General features: G+C 52.7%; 1 protein-coding gene and 1 long non-coding RNA gene across 3 annotated transcripts; both read right to left on the reverse strand.

Annotated features, from left to right (window-relative positions):
• Positions 1–696: 696 nt before the first annotated feature.
• ZNF74 (zinc finger protein 74) lies at positions 697–16,523 on the reverse strand. 2 transcript variants are annotated; one of them, XM_053928791.1, is made up of 5 exons: positions 16,007–16,523; positions 15,522–15,607; positions 7,611–7,737; positions 7,045–7,143; positions 697–5,861 (listed from the first exon to the last, which is right to left on the reverse strand). In XM_053928791.1, exons 1-5 carry the CDS (start codon positions 16,038–16,040, stop codon positions 4,186–4,188), a joined length of 2,022 nt encoding a protein of 673 aa, XP_053784766.1. In that variant the 5' UTR covers positions 16,041–16,523; the 3' UTR covers positions 697–4,185. The 2 variants fall into 2 exon arrangements, with proteins under 2 accessions (XP_053784766.1, XP_024413131.2); XM_024557363.4 differs by having other exon boundaries at positions 698–5,861; positions 7,045–7,140.
• A 1,204-nt stretch (positions 16,524–17,727) lies between these two features.
• Positions 17,728–19,359, reverse strand: LOC123479447 (uncharacterized). Its single transcript, XR_006655062.2, has 3 exons — positions 19,175–19,359; positions 18,481–18,555; positions 17,728–18,336 (listed from the first exon to the last, which is right to left on the reverse strand). It is a non-coding gene; the product is annotated as an uncharacterized lncRNA (long non-coding RNA).
• Between the last annotated feature and the right edge of the window lie 2,471 nt (positions 19,360–21,830).

A 21,830-nucleotide genomic window follows, 5' to 3' on the forward strand; every position in this document is an offset into this window, starting at 1 on the left:
CTCTGCTGCTCAGGGCGAAGGGGAGCGAGAGGCAGGCTCGCTGCCCCCCTCACACCTTCTAGTCTCTGCCTGTGGCTCCCTCTGGCACGACCTTCCTGGAGGCAAACTGGCAAGAAATGGGGTTTGCTGCTGCACCCCAGAACCCTGGTAGTGGGCCTGGCTTCTCCCTCCTGCTTCTGCCAGTCACAGCCCCAGTCAGGACAGGAACGACAGCGCCATTCCGGAGCAGCAGCATAGGAAGAGTGATGGACTAATTGCCTGACTGCAAAGTAACATGTCTGTCAGATACAGGGATTCGGATAAAAGCCCATCCTGACCCGTCGTCCAGGAAGTGGCTGCCTCTGGCGCATCTCTGTGCCCCGGATGTGAGGGGATCTTCCAGCCCCCTGTGCCATGCTCAGGGGGAGGCCCCTACCCCCACCTGTTTTTTGTTTATTTAGTAAACGGGAGCAAATGGGAAGGACAATCCTATCGATGAAGCCCAGCCACTGAAGGGGCGGAGGGTGGGGGGCATACCCTTCTTCCTGGGTACAGTCACAGGTGGTTTATTTCCAGGCTGAACCAGAGTGAAATCTCGGGCTCCCTCTGTCGGGCAATTCTGCTGTGACACCCTGGCTCTAGGAAAGCCAGTCAACATGTAGTAAACATTAGTGCACTGTTGCTAAATGGGGTTTATTCCAATAACACAAAGATGATACGTTAGAAAATCCCTTTACACAATCAACTGTTTCCATACCAAGGAAGGAAGCCCACATAATCATTTCTGAGCTATGCCAGGAAGGTGTTTGGTCAAATTCAGCATCAAATCCTGACTTTTTAAAGCCTTAGCAAACTAGGCCTCTAAAGATAGTTTATTAATGTGATAAACAATCAGTTATGGTGACGGCCGGCATTTTCCTAATAGCAAATCACTAGCTCCGTCTCCCTTGCAGTCGGAATGAAGTCCCCGAGGCTGGAGCTGTGAGGAGTACAACAACTCTGAGTGCCGAATGGATGTAGGCTGTTTATTTTCCTCACACAGCAGGAACTCTGGGAGTTGAATGCTGGTGTCTATTACAGCTGCTCAAAAATTTCACCCAAGACTTAGGATCCTTGTTTTTCCATTTCACTATGTGTGGCTTTTGTCCTCAGTTGTCTCATGGTTGCAAGATGGCTACTACACCTCCAGGCATTGCATCCAAGTTCCAGGCAGAAGGGGAAGAGGAACAATTTTCACATCAGGAAAGCAAAGACTTTTTCAAATTTATGACGGGTCTCCACTGGAGCTTCACGGGTCAGAACTGGACCGTGTGGCCGCCCAGCTACAACTGAGCCTTAGAGGCCAAAGTGTTTTGAGATGGACACATGTCTGCCACAGATGACACTGCCACCAACAGTGAGTGGTGCTCTGTAAGTGCTGACCAATGTGGGTTTTGACAAGAAATGAAATAGCGGCCCTGGCTGGTGTGGCTCAGTGGATTGAGTGCTGGCCTGAGAACCAAAGGGTCACTGGTTCGATTCCCAGTCAGGGCATGTGACTGGGTTGCAGGCCAGGTCCTCAGCTGGGGGAGCATGAAAGGCAACCACACATTGATGTTTCTTTCCCTCTCTCTCTCCCTCCCTCCCCCTCTGTCTAAAAATAAATAAAATAAAATCTTAAAAAAAAATCAAATGAAATAGCTTTTTCAGCGGCTTTGAAACTGGGGAGGTGAGATCCCAGCTGGGCAGAGGACATCAGATCCGTCCTCCCAGGCCTTCGACCCTCCCCTGAAGGCCCCCAATAAAATGGTTTGACCCACCCCACAAAAAATGAAATAAAAGGTATCTGTATGGAAAGGAGAGGTTTTTTATTTCCAGCTGATATGACTGTTTACCTAGAAAACCCAATAAACTGAGAAGCTGTTAGAGATGTTAGAATAACTCAGTGAAGTTACTAGGTACAAAATAAAAATGCAAGAAGACATACAATTAACAGTGGTCCTATATATCTTATAACAGAAAGACCCAACTTTCAAACCCCACAAAATAAGAATGAACTCAAGAATGAATGTAAGAACATTTATGAAGAAAGCTGTACAATTTTTCTCTGATGGTTAGAGGTAGATGTGAATGAACAGCTATCTACCACATTTTTTGATGTGAAGACAAGATTATAAGGAACCTAAGTTTTCACGAACTAGTCAATTCTAATCAAAATCCCAGTGAGATGTACGGGGAATGAAGACGTTCTGAGAAAGTGACTCCTGGTTCACCTGGAAGAATAGGTAAAACAGCTTTTAAAAATCTACTAAGAAAGTGGCCCTGGGCCTACCGTACATGACAGTGAATAGCGGAGCTTCAGTAACAGAAAAGACAGGTCTGTAAATGGTGAGGGAAGTAATTCAGGAATGATGCGGGACCTTCAATTTCACACGCCAAATAGATGGAGGGTTTAAGAGTTAAATATAAAATTTGGAAACGAAAAAGGACTTAAGGAAGAGGCTTTCTAAGAGCCGAAGAAAAATATAAGGGAAAAAAATCAAATTGGTCTTATTAAACAGAGTTTGAAGACCTTTGTACATAAAAAAAATGCAGTCACAAAGATAGAAAATGTGCGTGCCACGCCCAGACACGTGTGTGGGAGGGCCCATGACTGACGCGATGTGGCCCCGGGGACCGCATGACACCAGGCCAGCTCACACTCTGGAAGGTGACAGAGCGGCAGAGGCCCAGGATCACTGCTGTGTTGTCAGCACGCCCTGAGCAAAGGCCACCTGGACACCCAGCTTTGACCAGCTCCTGTGCCGGCGTGTGGGGAATGAGCAGGGGCCCCACCTCGCCAGTGCCGCGGATCAGTGTCCTCACAATGGAACGGCATCACTCTGCAAACATGCAGCCAAAACGTCCTGAGACGATTCCTTACACGATTCATTTCTTTATCGCAAAATTTCCACTTCTAGGAACCGACTCTAAGAAAATGCTAACAAAGTATAATGCAAAAGACGCTCCATGAAGAATGGTTTATACTAGTAGAAAACATGGAAATAACCTCAACATCCAACAGGAGTATCTACTGATAGAAGACTTTGCTCCCACGTAGAGTCACACCTCCAAAGGCAGTCACGTGGGGAAAAGTCCTTCTATGCTGCTAAGTGGGAGAAAAAAGATTAAAGTGGTATTATCTACTATGTTTAAAGTGAAGTAAAAATGCAACATGAAAAAAAGCAGAAGTAAAGTATCAAAGTGCAAAATGCAGTTTTATTAAGAATATTGGATGTTTTCTCTCCTTTATTCCACATTTTCTGAAATGTGGTTATTTTGCCTCCATAATTTAAAAAGTATACTAAAAAGCATTTCATAAACTATAGTGCTCTATACAAATGCAAAGTATTATTACTGAGAAGGCATCTTGTACTTGCTTAAAACTGAGTAGAAATAACAAGAATTCCAGAGGAACGCCATCCTCCTGCCCCACAGGTCTCTGTGGAGGCACTTCGCCCTTCGGGGGGCACAGATGAGCTGAGCTACATGGTACATGGGGAGACCCTCCAGGCAGCCTCAGCTTGGGGTGAAGCTATGCTTCTAGACACACCTCTCCCGACACTGCGCCCACCTTCCCCGCGCGTGCCAGGCCCTGCCTCTGCAATCACAACCTTCCACCACGGACCTGGTGGCCAGGCGTGATGCCTGCGTATCAGGGCCTGGCTACTCGGATGCCAGTCTGTGCTTCTGTGACATCGGTGCCACCTCTAACAAAGGACCCTGTAGTAGAGCCACTTAAGTGGGGTGAGTCCAGGAAATCCACTCTTTCCCAAACTCCAGTCACCCAAGGTTATCCTCCCCTCCAGGAATGCAGTAACGTTCATTTGGAGGTAATGCCGTTCAGAACTCTGGTTTTTAATACTTCTTCGTATTATTCTCAACATACCAGTTCCCAGATGGAATTCCTGGCCGAGGTCATGTCAGGAACCTGTCTGAGGACGCGATGACTGACACACCTCTTTACCTGCAGGACAGATCTAGCCCCCTGGCCAGTGACTTCAACCCATCAATGGAAACAGGACCACGGGACGTCCTCAGCCAGCCCTCGACTCTGCTCCCCTGCAGTGTGGCCCCTCCCGGGGAGAGGACGACCACTACTAAGAGGGTGTCTGTCGCAGCATGTACCCATGAGCCAGCGGGCTTTCCCGGGTCACCCTGGAGAAGCCAGATGACAAGCACACTGGGTTAATCTCCAGGTTTGCTGCCCAGGGGGAAGTTCTTGCTGGCCGAGGGCTGAACCACACAGAGGAGCTCAGCCACGTCCAGCGAGTTTATGGGGTCCATGCCGCTCACGCCCATGCCACTCGCGTCCAGCAGGCTGCTGGGAACATAGTACGTGCCCAGCAAATGCTTGTTGAACTGGATGGCAAAGGGCTTCTCCTCTCTGTGTATCCTCTGGTGTTCGGTGAGGTGGGCACTCCAGCTGAACATTTCGCCACATTCGTTACATTTAAATGACTTCTCCCCGGAGTGGATTTTCTGATGTTTGATGAGACAGTGATTCTGGCTGAACGCTTTGCCGCACTGGCTGCATTTATAGGGCTTCTCTCCGGTGTGGATCCGCTGGTGCACGATCAGGGATGAGTGGCAGCTGAAGGCCTTCCAGCACCGACTGCAGTCGAAGGGCTTCTCCCCCGTGTGGATCCTCTGGTGCACGATGAGGTAGGAGTGGGAGCTGAAGGCTTTCCCACACTCATTGCACTTGAAGGGCTTCTCCCCGCTGTGGATCCGCTGGTGCACGACCAGGTAGGAGTGGCAGCTGAAGCCCTTCCCACAGTCGCCGCACTTGAAGGGCTTCTCTCCGGTGTGAATCCTCTGGTGGAGGGTGAGGCGTGAGCGGTTATTGAAGGCCTTTGCACAGTCGTTGCATTTGAATGGCTTGTCTCCATTGTGGATCTTCTCATGCACGGTCAGGGACGAGTGGCAGGTGAAGGCCTTCCCGCACTCGTCACACTTATATGGCTTCTCCCCGGTGTGGATCCTGTGGTGCCGCGTCAGGTGCGTCCTCTGGTTGAAGGCCTTCCCACACTCGCTGCACTTGTAGGGCTTCTCCCCGGTGTGGACCCGGAGGTGCATGTTTAGCAGCGAGCTGCAGCTGAAGGCCTTCTCGCAGGCGTTACACTTGTAGGGCCGCTCGCCTGTGTGAATCCTGTGATGCACGTTCAGGGACGAGTGACAGCTGAAGGCCTTCCCGCACTCGCCGCAGAGGAAGGGCTTCTCCCCTGTATGGATCCTCTGGTGCTCGATGAGGTTGGTCCTCCAGGTGAAGGCCTTGCCGCACTCGTTGCACCGGTAGGCCTTCTCCCGGGCGTGCCACCGCTGGTGCAGGGTGAGGGACGAGCTCTGGTGGAAGGCTTTGCCACACTGGCCGCACGCAAACAGGCCCTCCGTGGGGCGGGCACCCTGACGCCTGTCCACGGGCGGGGGTTCTCCCTGTTCACTGGACTTGCGATCGTTTCTCTCTGAGCACGTTCTCTGGTGCTGGGTCACAGCCTCGCTGCCCTGGAAATTCTCGGCGTGTCTGTCAGGCAGCTCCCCGTCCGCAGGAATGAGAGCTCCTTTGCTCTGCTGGGCCAAGTGGGTGCACCTGAGGGGGAAAGCCTCCTCCGAAGCCTCATGCCCCTGCCAGCGCTCCTGCGCAGGAACCTCCCCGCAGCGGCTGGGCGTGCACCTCCAGAGCACAGCTTCGCCTCGTGACAGAGCAGCCACAGGGCCCTCCCAGGCCCACCTGGAGCCTGGGCCGGGGATGTGGAGACTGGACCTCGCCAGCCCCTCCGCAACCGACTCCTGGGATGGCTCTTCTTTGTAGAGGCTCTGCTGCTGACACAGCTCCCCCTTCACCGCAGGCCTGGGCTCCCATTCTGTAAGAAGTGGAAATACAACTTTCTGTGAGCAGGTGGAGGCGAGGCCCTGGAACGCAGACTTGAGATCTGACTCGGAGGGGTAGATAAGCATAGAAAAGAGCGCGGCAACCATGGCTGGAGTGGCTCAGTGGATTGAGTGCCAGCCTGTGAACCAAAGGGCCGCTGGTTCGATTCCCAGTCAGGGCATATGCCTAGGTTGTGGGCCAGGTCCCCAATAGAGGGCACACAAGAGGCGACCACACACTGATGTTTCTTGCCCTCTCTTTCTCCCTCCTTTCCACTCTAAAAAAATAAACTCTTTAAAAAAGAGAGAGAGCAGTGACTAACAGAGCAAGGGAGCTGGGAAGCAGAGAAACAGGCAAACAAGCTAGCAATAAGGGAAGACGAGAAAAACAGGGAAAGGAACCCCTGAAGGGAATTCTGAAAAGAGCAGGGGGTAGGAAATGAGAAGCGCTCGTGGATATGATGCACTCGCTGAAACACCAACCAAGAGCCTGTTGTGTGTCAAAGCCGGGTCAGTGCTGGCCCAGATAAACAGAAGTCCAAAACGATAATTACATTTAAAGTGTCCCTGTTCGAAGGGGAAAAGGAACTCCCCCAGCCCACCTCTCTGCAACATTTCCTTTAGAACACTTGACACTGTAAATGCATTCTCTGCCCTTGAGATGTACACACCTCTCTTTGAAATCTAAATAAGCCTCTGCCAGCTTCGCATCCTGGAAGGGACGTCTTCTTTGGAGCCACCTCTGTGAACTGTCTCCCCGTCTCTCCCCACCCTCAGGCTGCCTCTGCCCTTTCCTCGATGAGCAAACTGACCCCAGTACCACACTCACGCCTGCCCCTGTCCTGCTTCATTTTCCTTGGTGCCATCTGGAAGCCGCCGCTTGCTAAACATCCCTATACACGTAGAAGTTACTTCTGTCTCCGCCAACAGAAGGCAGATGTCTTTGCCTGTTCTCCAGCTGCGTTCCCAGCACAGCTCTGGCACATGGCCAGTGCTCCATGGTGTGCTGAAGGAGGGAGGCAGGAGGGGGGTGTCTAGAGGGGCACTGAACAGGCGCAGACGGAGCTGGGGCAGGGGCTGTGAAATGAAAACAGGCTGTGGTGGGAGGCCCACATGGGGTTGTGAAAGGGGCGCTGGGGTGGGGGCTCCGTGCACTTCCACTGCACCCCCTCTCACCTGGATGAGCCCCTCCGGGCACTTCCCTGGGCACCTGCCACGGCTCTTCGCCTCGTTCCAGATGGGAGATCACGTCCGGCTTGCAGACCGGAGGCCCTGCTTGCGGGGAGGAGGTGGCATGGCTCTGTGGCCGAGGCTCTCCAGAACCAGCAGATAGGACAGACAGACAGCCCCGGGAACAGTGCGGGCTGGCACTGAGAGGTGTGTGCCATCCCCGAGGATGCGGGTCTCAGAATGGGGACCCAAACTGAGGCAGGCCCTCTGAGGAACCCACAGATATGGACACACCCCCGCCTTCCTCTCCCTTGGAAAGCTCCAGGGGAGCTGGGCTTCCAGGACCCCATCCACCCTCCCGTTCTGGTTTGCCTTGTGACCAGCCACACCTTCAGGCAAGGATGCCAGTGGCACCGCAGAGCCCTGCCAGAGGGCCTGGGGCACAGAGACCGCGCCCCCACACCCTGCAGAGCCCGGCACCGGTCAGTGCGGGTGCTGAAGGGAGACTCAGTAATACCTACGTGTGGCGGGGTGCCCGACCGTAGACTCCAAGCCTCAGGGAGCCATCTTACCCAGGGCGAGAATGTTCTGGTAGTTCTCCAGCATCACGTCGCGGTACAGGGCCCTCTGCGGAGAGTCCAGCTGGCCCCACTCCTCCTGGGTGAAGTCTACGGCCACATCCTTGAAAGTCACCGACTCCTGGGATGACATGCATGTCCTCAGTCACCCGGGACTGCAGTGACTCCGATGGCGTTCATGCTTCCAAGGGAGTTAAGGGTTGACCCTGGTGACCTTCTCCCAAGCATGGAAGGTGGTGGGAGAGGCCATCTGTCATACAGCCCTGATGTACACACCACGGCTGGGCCAGGAACCACCATTTGGACCTGGCCTTCTGAACCGGGAGGGCCCGGATAACTGAGCAGCCCGTGTGCACAGGCCGTGGGGGATGGAAAGCTGCTGTGGTAAGTTCTGGGTGAGATGCTGTGCTTACCAGGGTCAAGGACGTCAGACTTAGAGAACCTGAAAGAACCCAGAAACCCTGTTCGAATCTCACCACTGCAGAAGGACTTGACCCTAGACAGAAAGCCATTACCAACCCTAAGGAGGGAAACCCTGTACTCACCAGCAAGTTCTGTGCCTAAGAGACCAGTGGAGCCACTCCGCATCCTTCCTGCCTGCCCGCCCCTCCTTCTCACCAGAGCTCCCGCTCCTCCGCCCTCCCCAGGCCTGAGTCCCAGCCCATCCCACCTTCCTCCAGTGCTGGCCACTGATTGCAGGGTGACCCCTCCTCCCATGTGGTCACTCTGGATCCAAGCATCACAAATGCCCCAAATGACGACCTTTGTACTTCTGCCCTCGATTCCTAGGCTCTTCTGCTGCCTGGGGTGCCTCACCCACTCCGGAGCCTCCAGGCTGTCGCCTCGACTGTCTCCATACCCAGCACGCTGCAAGCCTGCTCTGGATCCCACCCAGTCGGCGAGTAAGCTCTCAGGGCCTGCCAGGGCTCTGCCCCAAGCAGCATGGGCAGTGGGCTGCTTCCTAAGCAGCCACCGACTAACTGCTCTCTCCTCAAAGACGCGGTGCTCTGAAGCCTGGCTGAACTGAGTAGTGAGGGTGTAGTTACGCTGGACATAAAGACAAAGAAGAAACCAAGGGAGGGAGGCCTGGTTCCCACCTTGTAAGTATTTGCTGGGAAGGGTCTGGTGTGGGGCCAAGCTCCCAGGGCCACCAGATTCCCTGAGGAGCTCTGGATCCACACAAGCGCCCAGTTAGGTGAGGGACACAGGCTGGCAAGCCTTGAGAAGACGCCACATGCCTACCGGAGGCTTACTGGGCAGTCAGCGCAAGTGGGGACCCTGGGCCACAGGAGTTTTGACCTTTAGGTCTAAAGGTGGCTTATACTTTCAGATAGTTACCAATATCGCTGTGGACTGAGCCGTCTCCCTGAACTTTGTACCTGTAAATTTGTCCTAACCCCCAGAAGACGGGTCCTTAGGAGGGAACTGAGGTTACATGGGCCCTAATCCAATGGGACGTGCCCTGTGAGAACAGGGCCACAGCGACCCCTCCACACACGTGCAGGGAGGGAAGGCCATGCGAGGACCTGGGGATGAGGCCCCCCCATCGGACTTCCAGCCTCCCCGAACCGTGAGAAGTTTCTGCTGCGTCAGCCACCCAGTCTGTGGCATTTTGTTACGGCAGCCCAAGCTAAGACAAATGTCAACACAAAAAGTAAGAAAGATTAAACCACTCTTCACACCACACACGGTGCAGCTCCAGGTGGAGCAAGGACCTAAACATGAGACATCTGGGGGCAGTTCTGTGAGTCCCTGGGTGGTGCAATGGGAAACCCAGATGCCATGAAGACATTTCTATTTGCTCCATGAAAATTTACATTTTCTGTATGGAATGCTGACAAATCATTAAGAAAAATAAAAACAAGAGACACCTTTGGGCTGGTGTGTGGTGGAGAAACATTCCATTTAACTGTTCCTAGTAAGGCTGAGAGGGTGTGTTACCTGGGCCTCGAAAGTCCACTTTGAAACTCCTACCCAGCCTAGAGTGCCCGGGAAGACCCAGGAGACAAACTGATTGCCCACTGGTGGGCGCGGAGGGGCAGAAAGAACACCGGGCAGCAGTGGAAAGGACGGGATAGACGGACAGACCCGACCCGGTGGGGGTCTCTTAAGAGCGCAGCACTGGGCACAAAAGCAGCCTGAGGGAAACACACCAGTGTGATGGCCCTCGCAGAACCATCTAGAACTGCACACAGTACCGCCCGGCGTATACAAATGCCCAGGTGTGCATCTAGCTCCACCACCCGGCAGATAAGGGCGCCGGCTCCCCACTCTTGCTCTTACTAGCTATGTGAGTGGAGGGACGCCTCAGCCGCCTGCTGGTAGGACGAGACGCTGACAGTGCCTAAGTCCTTGCACTGTGGTGAGGCTCCCGTCAGGGCGCCCTCTGGTGTCTGTTGTTGGTCATCACCCCCCGACACTGTCCTGGGCAGGCAAAAGCCGGAGGCAAGGGGACCAGGGAGGGCGTGAAAGCACTTTGTCTTTAGGGGCAATAGTTTATTTTTTAAGTGACCGGAAGCAAATATGACAAAATTTAGACATTTGTTCAATTTGCAAAGTAGATACATAAGATATTATTTCTCTGTCCTAAATGTTTCAAAAATTTAAAAACAAAAAAAAGCCATTCAAGGAAGAGATGTAAATTTCCAACGGACTTATAAAAAGATTAGTGATTTCTGTCAGGAAAATGCAAATCCAAACAAAAATAAGATAGCGCTTTTCACCTTTCACAGCAGCACTAATAACCTGGTGACTGGCAACACAACGCACTTTCGGCAGGAGTGGGAACTTGCACCCTTGTGGGCGTTTGCACCACAGAACAAGAGTTCCTGCCCAGAGGGAGGCAAATGCAAGGGTGGCCGTCGCACTGCCCCGCTTACCAAACCAACCAGCCACGGGCATTGGGACGGCCTACTGAGTCCGGGTGCGGGCACGCGGGCAGAACACAGGAAATAACTAGCGCAGCCATCCGAAGGAGTGCGGCTCACCGCGTGCGGAGTGGAGGAAGCCAGACCAGGAAGGCACAGGCTGTGTGCCCGGCTGGTAGGAAATGCCCAGCATAAGCAAATAGAGACGCCAAGTACGTCTGGGCGGGGCGGGGATGGGGAGTGACTGCTAATGGGTATTAAGAGTCTTTGGGGGGTGATGAAAATGTTCTAAAATTGGTGGTGATAATGGCTGGACTACTTTGTGAATATACTAAAAACCACTGAATTGTGTACTTGGAAAGTGTGGATTTACTGGAGTGTGAATTATATCTCAGTAAAGACAAAGAGAGGCACTGGAACGTGTCCAATACGATTGCACTTTTGAAACGACACGTTTAATTCTGTGTCTGTGTGTGGCTGGGCTTGTTTATGTGAACAAGGAGATTGGAAGAGCCAGCGCCAAAGCTGAGGACACCAGCTGTCTCAGGAAAACGCGCCTGTGTGCAGGGGAAAGGTTATCGACAGATTGCTAACTCATTACACAGCAAACACTGTTTCTGTAAATTAAATTATTTTCCAATGAAGAAGGTAAATCAGAGCAGAGCAGGAACCGATGTCGCCATGCTGGTCTGGCCAAGCAGCGTCCTTGAGCGTCAGTTTCTCAACTAGGGAATGGAGCGGCCTCCAGTGGTTGAGGATGAATAGTGAAACCAGGTAAGAGCATGCGAGTCTTGAGCGCCCCCAGGCGGCCACCTCGCACCCCCCTGGCAGGGCACGCCAGGAGGTTGGGGACCCTGCTCCTGCCGCTACAAGAAGAGAAGAAACAGCAGTTTGTGCTGCCTCCAGAGTAGTGACAGGGACGCCTGCTGTCTCAGGCATTAGAAGAGGGACAGACGGCAGTGGGAGGTGGGATGGGGGCAAAGAGGTGGGGCCCACAGGGCCTCGGCCGTGAAGTGAACTGAGTTTGGAGAGGAGTGGGAGGGGAGGGGAGCTCCCGCACAGTGCACGAGGGGCATCAGGGCAGTGGGAGGCGGCGCTGTGACCAGAGTAAGAAGACATCTAGCCCCAGTTGACAGTATTTGTATTCTGCAAGAGGCAGGACGAGAAAGGCAGGACGAGTGGAGCAACAGCTCGGTAAAAACTGGGTTTCGTGTTCTGCTTCAGTCGCAGAGGGCTAACAGAAACCAGATGTGCCCCCTTCCTTCAAACACACAATAAACTGGGCAAAACAGACGAAACAGTGGGTGGCTTCCAGACCCTGAACAAGGGGCAGCTCAGAACAGACTCCTGAGAGAGGGGACACAAAGTGAGCCCCCAACCGCCCTGCCTTCCTGCCTGCACCCCGCTTCCAGGCAGCAGTGTCCAGGGTGGGAGCCCAGAGCCTGTGGCCTTTGGAGGTGAGGAGACGGAGCACAGAGTTTGCAGAGACCGGGAGACTGAATCCTGCAGGCGAAATGCCAGCGCGGAGGGAGCCTATAGACTCGGAACTGCGGCTGCGCTTGAGACTGACAGGGCTGGTGGGCCTGTGCCTTCAGCAAACCACCCAAACGGGAAAGAGACACCAAAGGAAGCAGGCAGAACAATTATCTGCACTCACGCGGGGCTGGGAATAGCTACGTGCCAGGCAGCCAGTGTGCAACACCCTCCGGTTGCACAGGCACAGGAAGGGCGGGCGCTGCCTCAGAGGTAAGGCCAGATGGGCCGGAGACTACGCTTCTCCGCACCCACCTTCACAAACCCTAAAAGCAGGCCTTAAAGGATCAAACTGATCCTAAGTAATTACATTGCATCCCAAGACAAATCCCAGAAATATTTAAGAAACTCCAAGCCCTCACTGGTGTGGTTGGGTATGATCCCACAAAGCAAAAAGAAAGGTCGTCAGTTCGACTCCCGGTCAGGGCACCTGCCTGGGCTGCAGGTTCGGTCCCCGGCTGGAGTGCATAGGAGAGGCAGCCGATGCGTGTTTCTCTTTCACATCCATGTTTCTCCACCCCCTCCTCCCTTCCCCTCACTCTTAAAAAGAAAGAAAGGAAATCCAAAAAAACCCAACACTCAACAAAGTAAAATTCACAATGTCTAGCATCCAATCAAGTAACTAACAGGAAAAACAAGTTAATAAAGTCAGATGAAGTAAGAGTCTATTAAAAGAGTATTTGTTTACCCCCAAAAGGCGGCATTAAGGGAGAAACAATAAAAACAGACACAAAACAACCCCCAAATAGCCACAGCAATCTTGAGAAAGAATAACTTTGGCCCTAACTGGTGTGACTCAGTTGGACGTTGTCCTGAAAAGCAAAAGATCACTGGTCCCATCAGGGCACAGCCTGGGTTGCAGGTTCGGTCCCCGGTCAGGGTGTGAGAGGCAAGCAATCAATGTTTATCTCCCCATGGATGTTCCTTTCCCTGTCTTTCTCCCACCCTTCCCCTCTAAACAAACAAACAAATAAATAAGATAATATGCAAAATGCCCTATCCTTAAAAAAAAAAGAAGAAACTTGGAGGTATCACACTACCTGACATCAGTCTACACTACAAAGCTATAGTAATCAAAACAGCACGGCACTGGCACAAAAACCAACACACAGACCAACGGGACGCAATAGAGAGGCTGGAAACAAGCCCACGCCTGTACGGTAATTAGTCTGTGACAGAGGAGGCAAGGACATACGATGGGGTACAGACAGTCTATTCAATAAATGGGTTTGGGAAAACTGGAAAGATACATGCAAAAAAATCAAGCTAGACAACCTTCTTACACCATATACAGGACTAAGTCAAAATGGAGTACAGACTGAACTGTAACACCTGAAGCCATAAAACTCCTAGAAGAAAATATAGGCTGTAAACTCTCCGAAACTGCTCTTAGTAATGTATATTTTTTGAATATATCTCCTCGGGCAGGGGAACATAAACAGATGGGACTACATCAAACTAAAAAGCTTTTGCACAGCAAAGCTTTTGGGAGAAGATACTTGTCAGTGATACAGCCAATAAGGGGTTAATATCCAAAACTTATACAGAACTTAACACCAAAAAACCCCCCAAACAATCCAATTAAAAAATGGGCAGAGGACCTGAACGGACATTTCTCCAAAGAGGACGTACAGTTGGCCAACAGACACACGAAAAGATGCTGAGCATGACTCATCTTCAGGGAAATGCAAATTAAAACTGAAACAAGATACCACCTCACACCTGTCAGAATGGCTGTCACCAATAAATCAACAAAAAGTGTTGATGAGGGTATGAGAAAAGGGAGCTCTCATGCATTGTTGGTGGGGTTATAGATTGGTGCAGCCACTGGGGAAATCAGTATGGAGGTTCCTCAATAAATTAAAACTAGAACTACCTTATGACCCAGCAATTCTACTTTTGGGTATTTATCTGAAGAAATCCAAAACACTAATTTGAAAGGATACATGCACCCTATGTTCACTGCGGCGCTATTTACAACGGCCAAGCTATGGAAGCAGCCCAAGTGCCCATCGGCAGACAAGTGGATAAAGGAAGCGGTGCGTGTCTGCAAGGGGATGTCACTCGGCCGCAAGAACAAATGAAATCTTACCATCCGCACCAAACTGCGTGGACCTAGAGGGTATTATGCTAAGTGAAATAAGTCAGAGAAAGATAAATACCACGATTTCACTTAAACAATATTTTTACATTCAATATTCTTCTGTATTAGTTTCAGATGCAGCCTCATGGGAACAGGGAACAGACTGAGGTTTGCCAGATGGGAGAGGTGGGAGGGCTGGGTGGAAAAGGGAGTGAGAAATACAATTGGTAGTTACAAAACAGTCACAGAATGTCAACCACAGCATAAGGAATAAAGCCAATAATATTATAATAACTAGGTATGGTGCCAGGTGGGTACTGGACCTTTGGGGGGCACACTTCCTAAATTATATGAATGTCAAATCACTATGCTGTACCTCTGAACCTCATAGACAATAATACTGAGTGTCAACTGTAGCTGAAAAAAAATTTTTGAGAAAACATTTAAGAAAATAAAAAAACTCAGTAATTAAAAAGACTTACAAAACATATAGAAAACAAACAGCAAAATGGTAGATGTGAATCAATCCAGCCATACCCATAATAAAATGAAATATGAATGTTCAAACTCCAATTAAAAATTAGAGATGGTCCAATTGAATTTAAAAAGTAAGACCCAACTAGATGCCAGCTACAGAAACCCACTTCAAATACACAGACAGAGATTTAGAAAGTGAAAGAGTGGGGAAATACATGCCCTATAAACACTAATCAAAAGAAAGCTGAGGGGGCTACCCCACACTCCCCTTACCAGCCGTGCCCCCCCTAAACACCGTGATGGGCAGGGGCAGTCTCTCAGTAGAACAAACCCTGTCTGCGAAAGGAGGGACCCGGGCCCTGCTTCGCTGAAGACGTGGCCCCAGGGTCAATTCCTTGCTGAGCCCCCATCCTCTACAACTCCAGGCTTTCTGTGCAGGCCCCAGGCCAGGGGCCCAGTACAGAGGAACAGCACAAAGGGGCGACCCCTACCGCCACTCTTACCCCAGTGCTGCAACACAGCCCCTCCTTTAGCTGTTCCATACCGGCTTCCATGCCAGAAACCTCCCCCAAACCAGCACCAGCTGCCACAAACAGCGCCTGGGTCTTTAAGTAGAGACAAACGAAGTAATCTTGGGAGACCTACTTGCAGGAGTTCCACTAAAATCACTCTTTGGAGCTCCTGGCACAGCGCAGTGCTGGACACCTGACCCACCCATTGAAGTGAAGGGGGCTGGAAGGGACAGTTATCTTCAGGCCACCCCTGGGGCATCACCTGGACCCTCTTCAACTGGGCTTTCTGAGAGCAGGAGAGCAGGCTCCCAGATTAGTTTCGGGGGCATGGGGGGGTGGCTTCAATGACTGAAGATCCTGGGCAGGGGAAGGAAGCTGCCAACACTCTTCATAAAGAACAAGATATTTAGAAGGAAGAAAAGACACCACTCACCTCAGATTTGGCATCCAGGAGACCCTGGCCCAATGTATTCTCTGGATTCCCTCTGAGAGGAGCAGCAGGGTCCTGCGAGGACAGAGCTGGGAAGGAGACATGAGTAAGGGCGGGCTGTTCAGCTATAACCTTCAGGCGCATTGATGGAGCTGAAAACCACCCCACCCCTGGCACCCGGGAGAATCAGAGGGGTCAGGAACTGCCCCCTCGTATGGAGTGGGGAGCGAGCCCCAATACCTGGCACAATCTTACACAGCATCAGGGGCTAATTCTGCCACTCAGTGTCAGACCTCCAATTAATAAGGAAAAACACTGCCATTCCCGTCCTCTCAAAGCATGTTCAAGACAGTGGGAACAAATAAATGGTTGTGCAGCGAAGAGGCAGGAGGCCTGATTCTGCTGGTGCCTCTGGGAAACTAGCCCGAACGCTCTTGAGGCTCAATCTCAATTACAAACCCACTGACCCACCGACTAAAAGTCTGTACCTGTCTCCTGGGGCTTCGGGGCAGGGGTCTCCATGGCGGCCCTTGGCAGCGTCCCTCGGAGGCGTGGGCAGCTCTGCAGCCTCCTGGGCCCCAGGCCAGGCCCAGAAAGCGGGTCCTGCTCCTGGGGCTCAGGGACAACGGCCAGTAGGGGAGCCCCGTGGGGTTGCGCGTGCACTCCCGGCTGCACGGTCACAGTGGTCCTGCGCCCCGCCGAGGTCGGGGCCAGGCAAGCCCAGCAGGAGCTCTGCACCCCAGGCTGCGCGCACGCCCCATCGCCGCGCCCCACGCAGCCTGTCACACTCCTCCCGGGGACCGCTCGCGGGGCCAGGCAGGCCTGGGGCTCGGCCACCCAAAGCACCCGCAGCCAGTGGGCGCGGAGCGCGGCCAGCAGACAGGCTCCGGGGCGGACAGACAGACCGAAAGACGGACGGACGGATACGCTAGCGAGCCGACCGGCCTCCCACAAAAGGACAACGGCCACAACAAAGGAGCAGCCCAGCGGCCACCATGGGGAAAGTGCGCCTGCGCTGGCCAGACGCAAACTACTACTCCCGTGAGCCTTTGCGCCGCGCAGGCAGCGTACTCCATTTCCCAGAGAGCATCAGGGCACCAGGGCTGCTCTGAGGTCCCGACGCCGATGAGCGTGTGGCACACCCTTCTGGGAAATGTAGTTCCGGGGGCCAGAAACCGTGCACTCTGGCCCCGCCCCACCTGCCGATCCCCCTCCAGGCTCTGTGGCAGTATCTTGGGGGCTAGGGTAGGGGTTGTCAGTCTGTGAGTGTGTGCTTGGCCGCTGCTTGTCTAATTGGAGGGGTCCAGAGGAGTGTGCCCAAGAACGTGGAATTATCCTATCAGTGTGTGGGTGTGAGGTTGGCTCTGGCCCACTTCCATTTTTGCAGAAAGGCAGAGGTCCCCGCCTCTAGGGATGCTAGAAGTGGTGGGTAGGCAGTCAGAGGGTTTTCCAGAGGCCTGCCCAGGGACCCTGCCTCTTCTGGCGAGAGGCACTTGGGGACCCCGGTGAGGGTAGGGGGAGGAGAAGGTAAAGCTCCAGCTCTGCTCTCAGACCAGGTGTGACCCTGATCTCCGTCCACCCTCAGGGTCTGGGTAGTGGCCCAACCTGACACAGTGCTCTAACACTGCCACCAGGACCCCAGGCTCAGTTTCGGCCACAAGCTCTGCGCAGCCAGCGTCAGCACTCCACAGCTGTGCCCAGGCTCCCCCTGCTGTGGTGTATGGCCTCCAGTACTAACCCCTGTAAATCTCGTCTTCCCGTATAGGACACCCATGTGTCGCATCTCCCACAATGAATATGACTGACTTGTGTAACAAAGAGAATACTGTGGAAATGCTGGTATGTGAATCATGAAGCTAGGTCATAAAGACATTGATTGCAGCTTCAGCCTTGCTCTCTCGGATCACTTACTCTTGGGGAAGCCAACACCACACCCTAAGGACACTCCAGCAGTCTGGGGAGAGGTCCACCTGGCAAGAAACTGCAATGATTTGCCACCCACAATGATCTTGGAAGTGGATACTTCAGTCCCCAGTGACATCTCGACTGCAACCTTATGAGGTACGTTGAGCCAGAACAACACAGGATACTCGGACGTGGTGTACAATAACGAAGTTTATTGTTCTAAGTCCCTAATTTAGTGGTGATTTGTTGTACAGCAATAGAGAACAAATACAGATAAAAGTAGTATATATAATTAATGCAGATAACTAATTCCAGTCCTTGGAAATAAGATGCTATGAAAATGAAAAGTCAAATGTGGGAGAAGCTTTGGAACTAGAAAAGATCAGAAGCAAGAAGGACTTTGAGAAAAGTGGTAGCAAGCCCTGGCTGGTGTGGCTCAGTGGATTGAGTGCCGGCCTTCAAACCAAAGGGTTGCTGGTTCAGTTCCAATCAGGGCACATGCCTGGGTTGTGGGCCAGGTCCCCAGTAGGGGGCATGTGAGGGGCAACCACACACTGATGTTTCGCTCCCTTTCTTTCTCCCTCCCTTCCCCTCTCTCTAAAAATAAATAAAACCTTTAAAAAAGAGAGATAGAGAAAAGTGGTAGTGAAAGCATAAATCCCTTTGAAGGATCTGTTAGAAGTTTAATGGTCTTTGAGGAGGCTTTGAATAAGAGCTCAAAGGAAAGGGAGCCCTGACAGATGTCACTCAGTTGGTTGGGTGTCATCCCACAAAGCGAAGGGTCACCATTTCGATTCCTGGGTTTTGGGTTCCATCTCTGGTTGGGGAGTGTACAAGAGGCAACCGATTGATGTTTCTCTCTCGAATTGGTGTTTCTCTCCCTCTCTCTCTCTCTTTCTTCCTTCCCCTCTCTCTAAAAATAAACAAAATCTAAAAATATATAAAGGAAAGGGAGAAAGATGTTTTAAGAAACAAAAGAAAAGGAAATCCTTGTAAATTGTGGCAGAAGGTTTAGCAACATGGCCGCCCACAGTAACATGGAAAGTAAAAAATGTACCTAAAGAAGTAGGTGATGTAGCTGAGAAAAGTTCCTGCCATAGCGTGAAAGGTGCCTCCTGGCTTCTTGCTGTTCCTAGTAAAATAGGAGAGGAGATAACTCTGCTTTTAAATAAAAACAAGCCAGGAACTGCTAGGTTTGAAAATCCCCAGCCTTCCCAGATACCAAAGGATGCTAAAATGAAGAAATGACCTGTAGGCAAGGATTAAACCTAGGGCACAGTCAGGAAAAATGGTGCGAAGATGAATTTGCATGAAAAGAAATTCAACATCATTAGCTATCAGGGGAATGCACAAAACTACAGTGAGATACCACCTCACATCCTGTAAAATGCCTGCAATCAAAAAGAGAGATAACAGCAAGTGTTGGCGAGGACGTGGAAATATCCTCATCCACCGCTGGTGGGAATATAAAATAATTCAAATGCTTTGGAAAACAGTCTGGCAGTCCCTCAAAAGGTTAAAAATAGTTATCATATGACCCTCGTTCCACTCCTAGGAAAATATCTTAGATAAATGGAAATACGTGCCCCCCCCCCCCAGAAACTTGTACACGAACGTTCACAGCCGCATCATTCACAACAGCCAAAAAGTGGAAACGACCCAAACGTCCATCAGATGCTTAATGTGTAAATAAAACGTGGAATATGAAACGGAATGTTATCCACCAATAAAGAGAAATAAAGTACTGGCACCTGCTACTACATGAATGGACCTTGGAAACATTATGCTGAGTGGAGGCAGCCAGTCACAAGAGACCACACGGCACGTGATTCCACTTGAACTGGTGGACTCGCCAACGATTCCCTGTCGTCGTTAACATCTGAGACGTCAGCTGGGCGACACAAAATGTCATCTGATTTGACTTCTTCTACTGTTCTGTGGGAAAATTCTGCAGAAATAATTTGCTTCAGATTTGAGTCTTTGGTTCCATTTCTTATTTCTTAGGCTGAAATAAAGATTCTAAATCTCTGTAATGAAAGAAATTTCAGTGGGGGAAACTGAAGTATAAAGTAATTGTAATGTAAGTTTAATAAGCGTTGTCAGCTTTTCAGAGAGAGAGAAGAAGAAGAAGGGAGGGAGGGGGAGAGAGAGAGAGAGACACGACTTTGTTGTTCGACTTATTTATGAATTCATTAGTTGATTCTTATATGTGCCCTAACTGGGAATCAAACTCACAATCCTGGCGCATCAGGGTGATGCTTAACCACCTGAGTTACCTGGCCCGGGCTCTGGGGATGCGGTCAACCCAGGCGCCAGTGGTCACGAGGACGGCCTTGACATGAGACCAGTCCAGATGGCTGGAGAAGGGGAGCCCCGGGGACCCCTGTGTGGGTTGGGGATGTCCCTCTAAGGCAGCCCTCCCCACACAGACGCTCCTTTGCCCCCTCTGTGAGTGAGAGTGTGAGGCAGAGACTGGTCAGAGGGCTAGCTCCCAGCTGCAGGGAGACAGTCAGAACTCAGGGCTGTCCCCCGGAAGCCGAATCCGGGCCCTGAGGGCACACACGGAGGCTGGAAGGCCTGGTGCCCGTCTGGGGCAGGTTAGCGAGTCATGGTCCAGACCCGTCAGAGCCTCCCCAGCCGACTCTCAGCTGCATTTGCTGGTCTCCCACAGCCACATCTGCTGGTCAGCACATCTGGAGTCTCCCCCCCAACCTGGGTCCTGTCCCACACTCCCAGCTTCCTGGTCGACCCCTCCTGGGAATCTTAGGGGACTCCTTCATTTCCCGGATGAGGACTCCATTTGAGCTCAGAGAGGGCAGAGCGCACAGGTCACACAGCCTGGCTCCACAGTCTGGGGAGCAGTCTAGGGCTCTTTTGCCAGCAGTATTTTAATTACTGGGGGAGGAGTAGGGGATCGTTAATGAGGCTCCAGGGATCCAAGGAACCAGACGCTGGAAGTCTCAGCAGGTCAGGTGACTCAGCAGTAAGGGGCTGTCTGAGGGGTTGACCGAGGGCCAAGTTCTCACCTCCCCTGCACCTCCCAGAGAGACAGGCTGCAGCAAACAAATGAGTGAGTGAGTCAACTAACAAAAAGAGGGGGCATAGGCCTCTTCACGGGGGCTGGGGCCAGGTCTGCCGGAGAACTGGGTCCCAACATCCCTCTGCGCCACACCCCCCACCCCCTACCGGGGCCAGAGCTGAATAAGGCTAGGCCCCTGTGGGCCCTGGGATCCCAGCCCAGCCTGGAGCTGTGCCAGGCCCTCCCTCTCCACAATTGCTGGGGAGGCCTCACAGCACCCAGAGCCTTAACGAGCCTCTCGGGCGCAGTTAGAACAACATGCTGGGTGGGAATACGGCCCTCCAGAGGCGCCCACGGGCGCACTGCCCCGGTTCTGCGACGGACGGCACTGCCCGCGGGAAGGCGCCAGGCGCAGGGGTGAGAAAGGACAGGGCGCAGCGGGGAGGGGCTCCCATAGAAGGTGGCAGGGACAGAAAAGGCAGCACGGGTAGCTACAAGGGCCTCAAAGGCCAGGTGGAGCAGGTACACAGGCTGGCCTGGGTGGGTGGGAAAGGGGGTGAGGAGGCCCGCCCCACAGAGGACCCTCACCCTAGACTCCTTCACCCATCTACCCCTTCATCCAACATTCAGCATGATTAGCGCCACGGAGTATCACGTGGTCCAGCCCCGTGCTCAGGGGCTCTTCCGTGGATCCAGGTGGACAGAGAACAGAAAACCACTTAAACCCACTGTGATGGGTGCTGGGGCAAGGGGCCTGATTACCTGGCCGGCGTGGGGTGGTCTAAGAAGGAAGGCTGGCATGCAGAAGTGGGATGAATGAGGTTGGCCAGGCGAGTGGGGGTCGGGGGACGTTCCAGGCAGGAGAGCCAGCCTCAGCAAAGACCCAGAGGGGCGGGGAAGGTTGTTGGGTTGGAGGAGGTTAAAGCAGGTGGGGCCCCACAGTGGGGGATGGGCTGCGGCCTCCAGCGCCTCCTGAGCACGAGGCACCACGGAGAGCAACGGAGAGCCCCCCCACCCCACCCCACCAGCTTGAGTTGAGTGGAAGTGCCCTGACAAGGAGGATTCCTGCGCTGTGTGGATCTGTGGGGGACGGAGCAGGGAGGTAACGGTGGCCTGGACTATGATATGGAAGGAGGTGGCTCTAGCCAGTAAGGAGGGCTGCTGGGTGCATGACCACACTTGCTTTCCCCCGACTGTGATGTAGAGGGTGTGAGCCCGGTTCCTGTCACCTCTGCCCAGAAGCTGGTCCAGGCCCTTTGTTGGGACCCACCGGCAGGTCGTCCCCGCGGGCAAGTTCAACACACTGTCGCCTGCGCTGCTGCCCCTCCCCGTGTCCCCTGGCGTCTGGGCCTTGCCGGGGTTCTCCCGGCCCCAGGCAGGATCCCTCG

The sequence above is a fragment of the Desmodus rotundus genome, chromosome 7 (genome assembly GCF_022682495.2).
Source record: "Desmodus rotundus isolate HL8 chromosome 7, HLdesRot8A.1, whole genome shotgun sequence".
NCBI lineage: Eukaryota > Metazoa > Chordata > Mammalia > Chiroptera > Phyllostomidae > Desmodus > Desmodus rotundus.

What these genes read in the sequence shown, in the direction of transcription:
- ZNF74 (XM_053928791.1), bottom strand. Translation starts at nt 16,040, where the DNA reads ATGGAGACCCCTGCCCCGAAGCCCCAGGAGACAG. An exon ending in CCCGAAGCCCCAGGAGACAG is followed by an intron (nt 15,608 to 16,006) that starts GTACAGACTTTT and finishes TCTCCTTCCCAG; the next exon opens with CTCTGTCCTCGCAGGACCCT. An exon ending in CCAGAACATTCTCGCCCTGG is followed by an intron (nt 7,144 to 7,610) that starts GTAAGATGGCTC and finishes CCTCCCCGCAAG; the next exon opens with CAGGGCCTCCGGTCTGCAAG.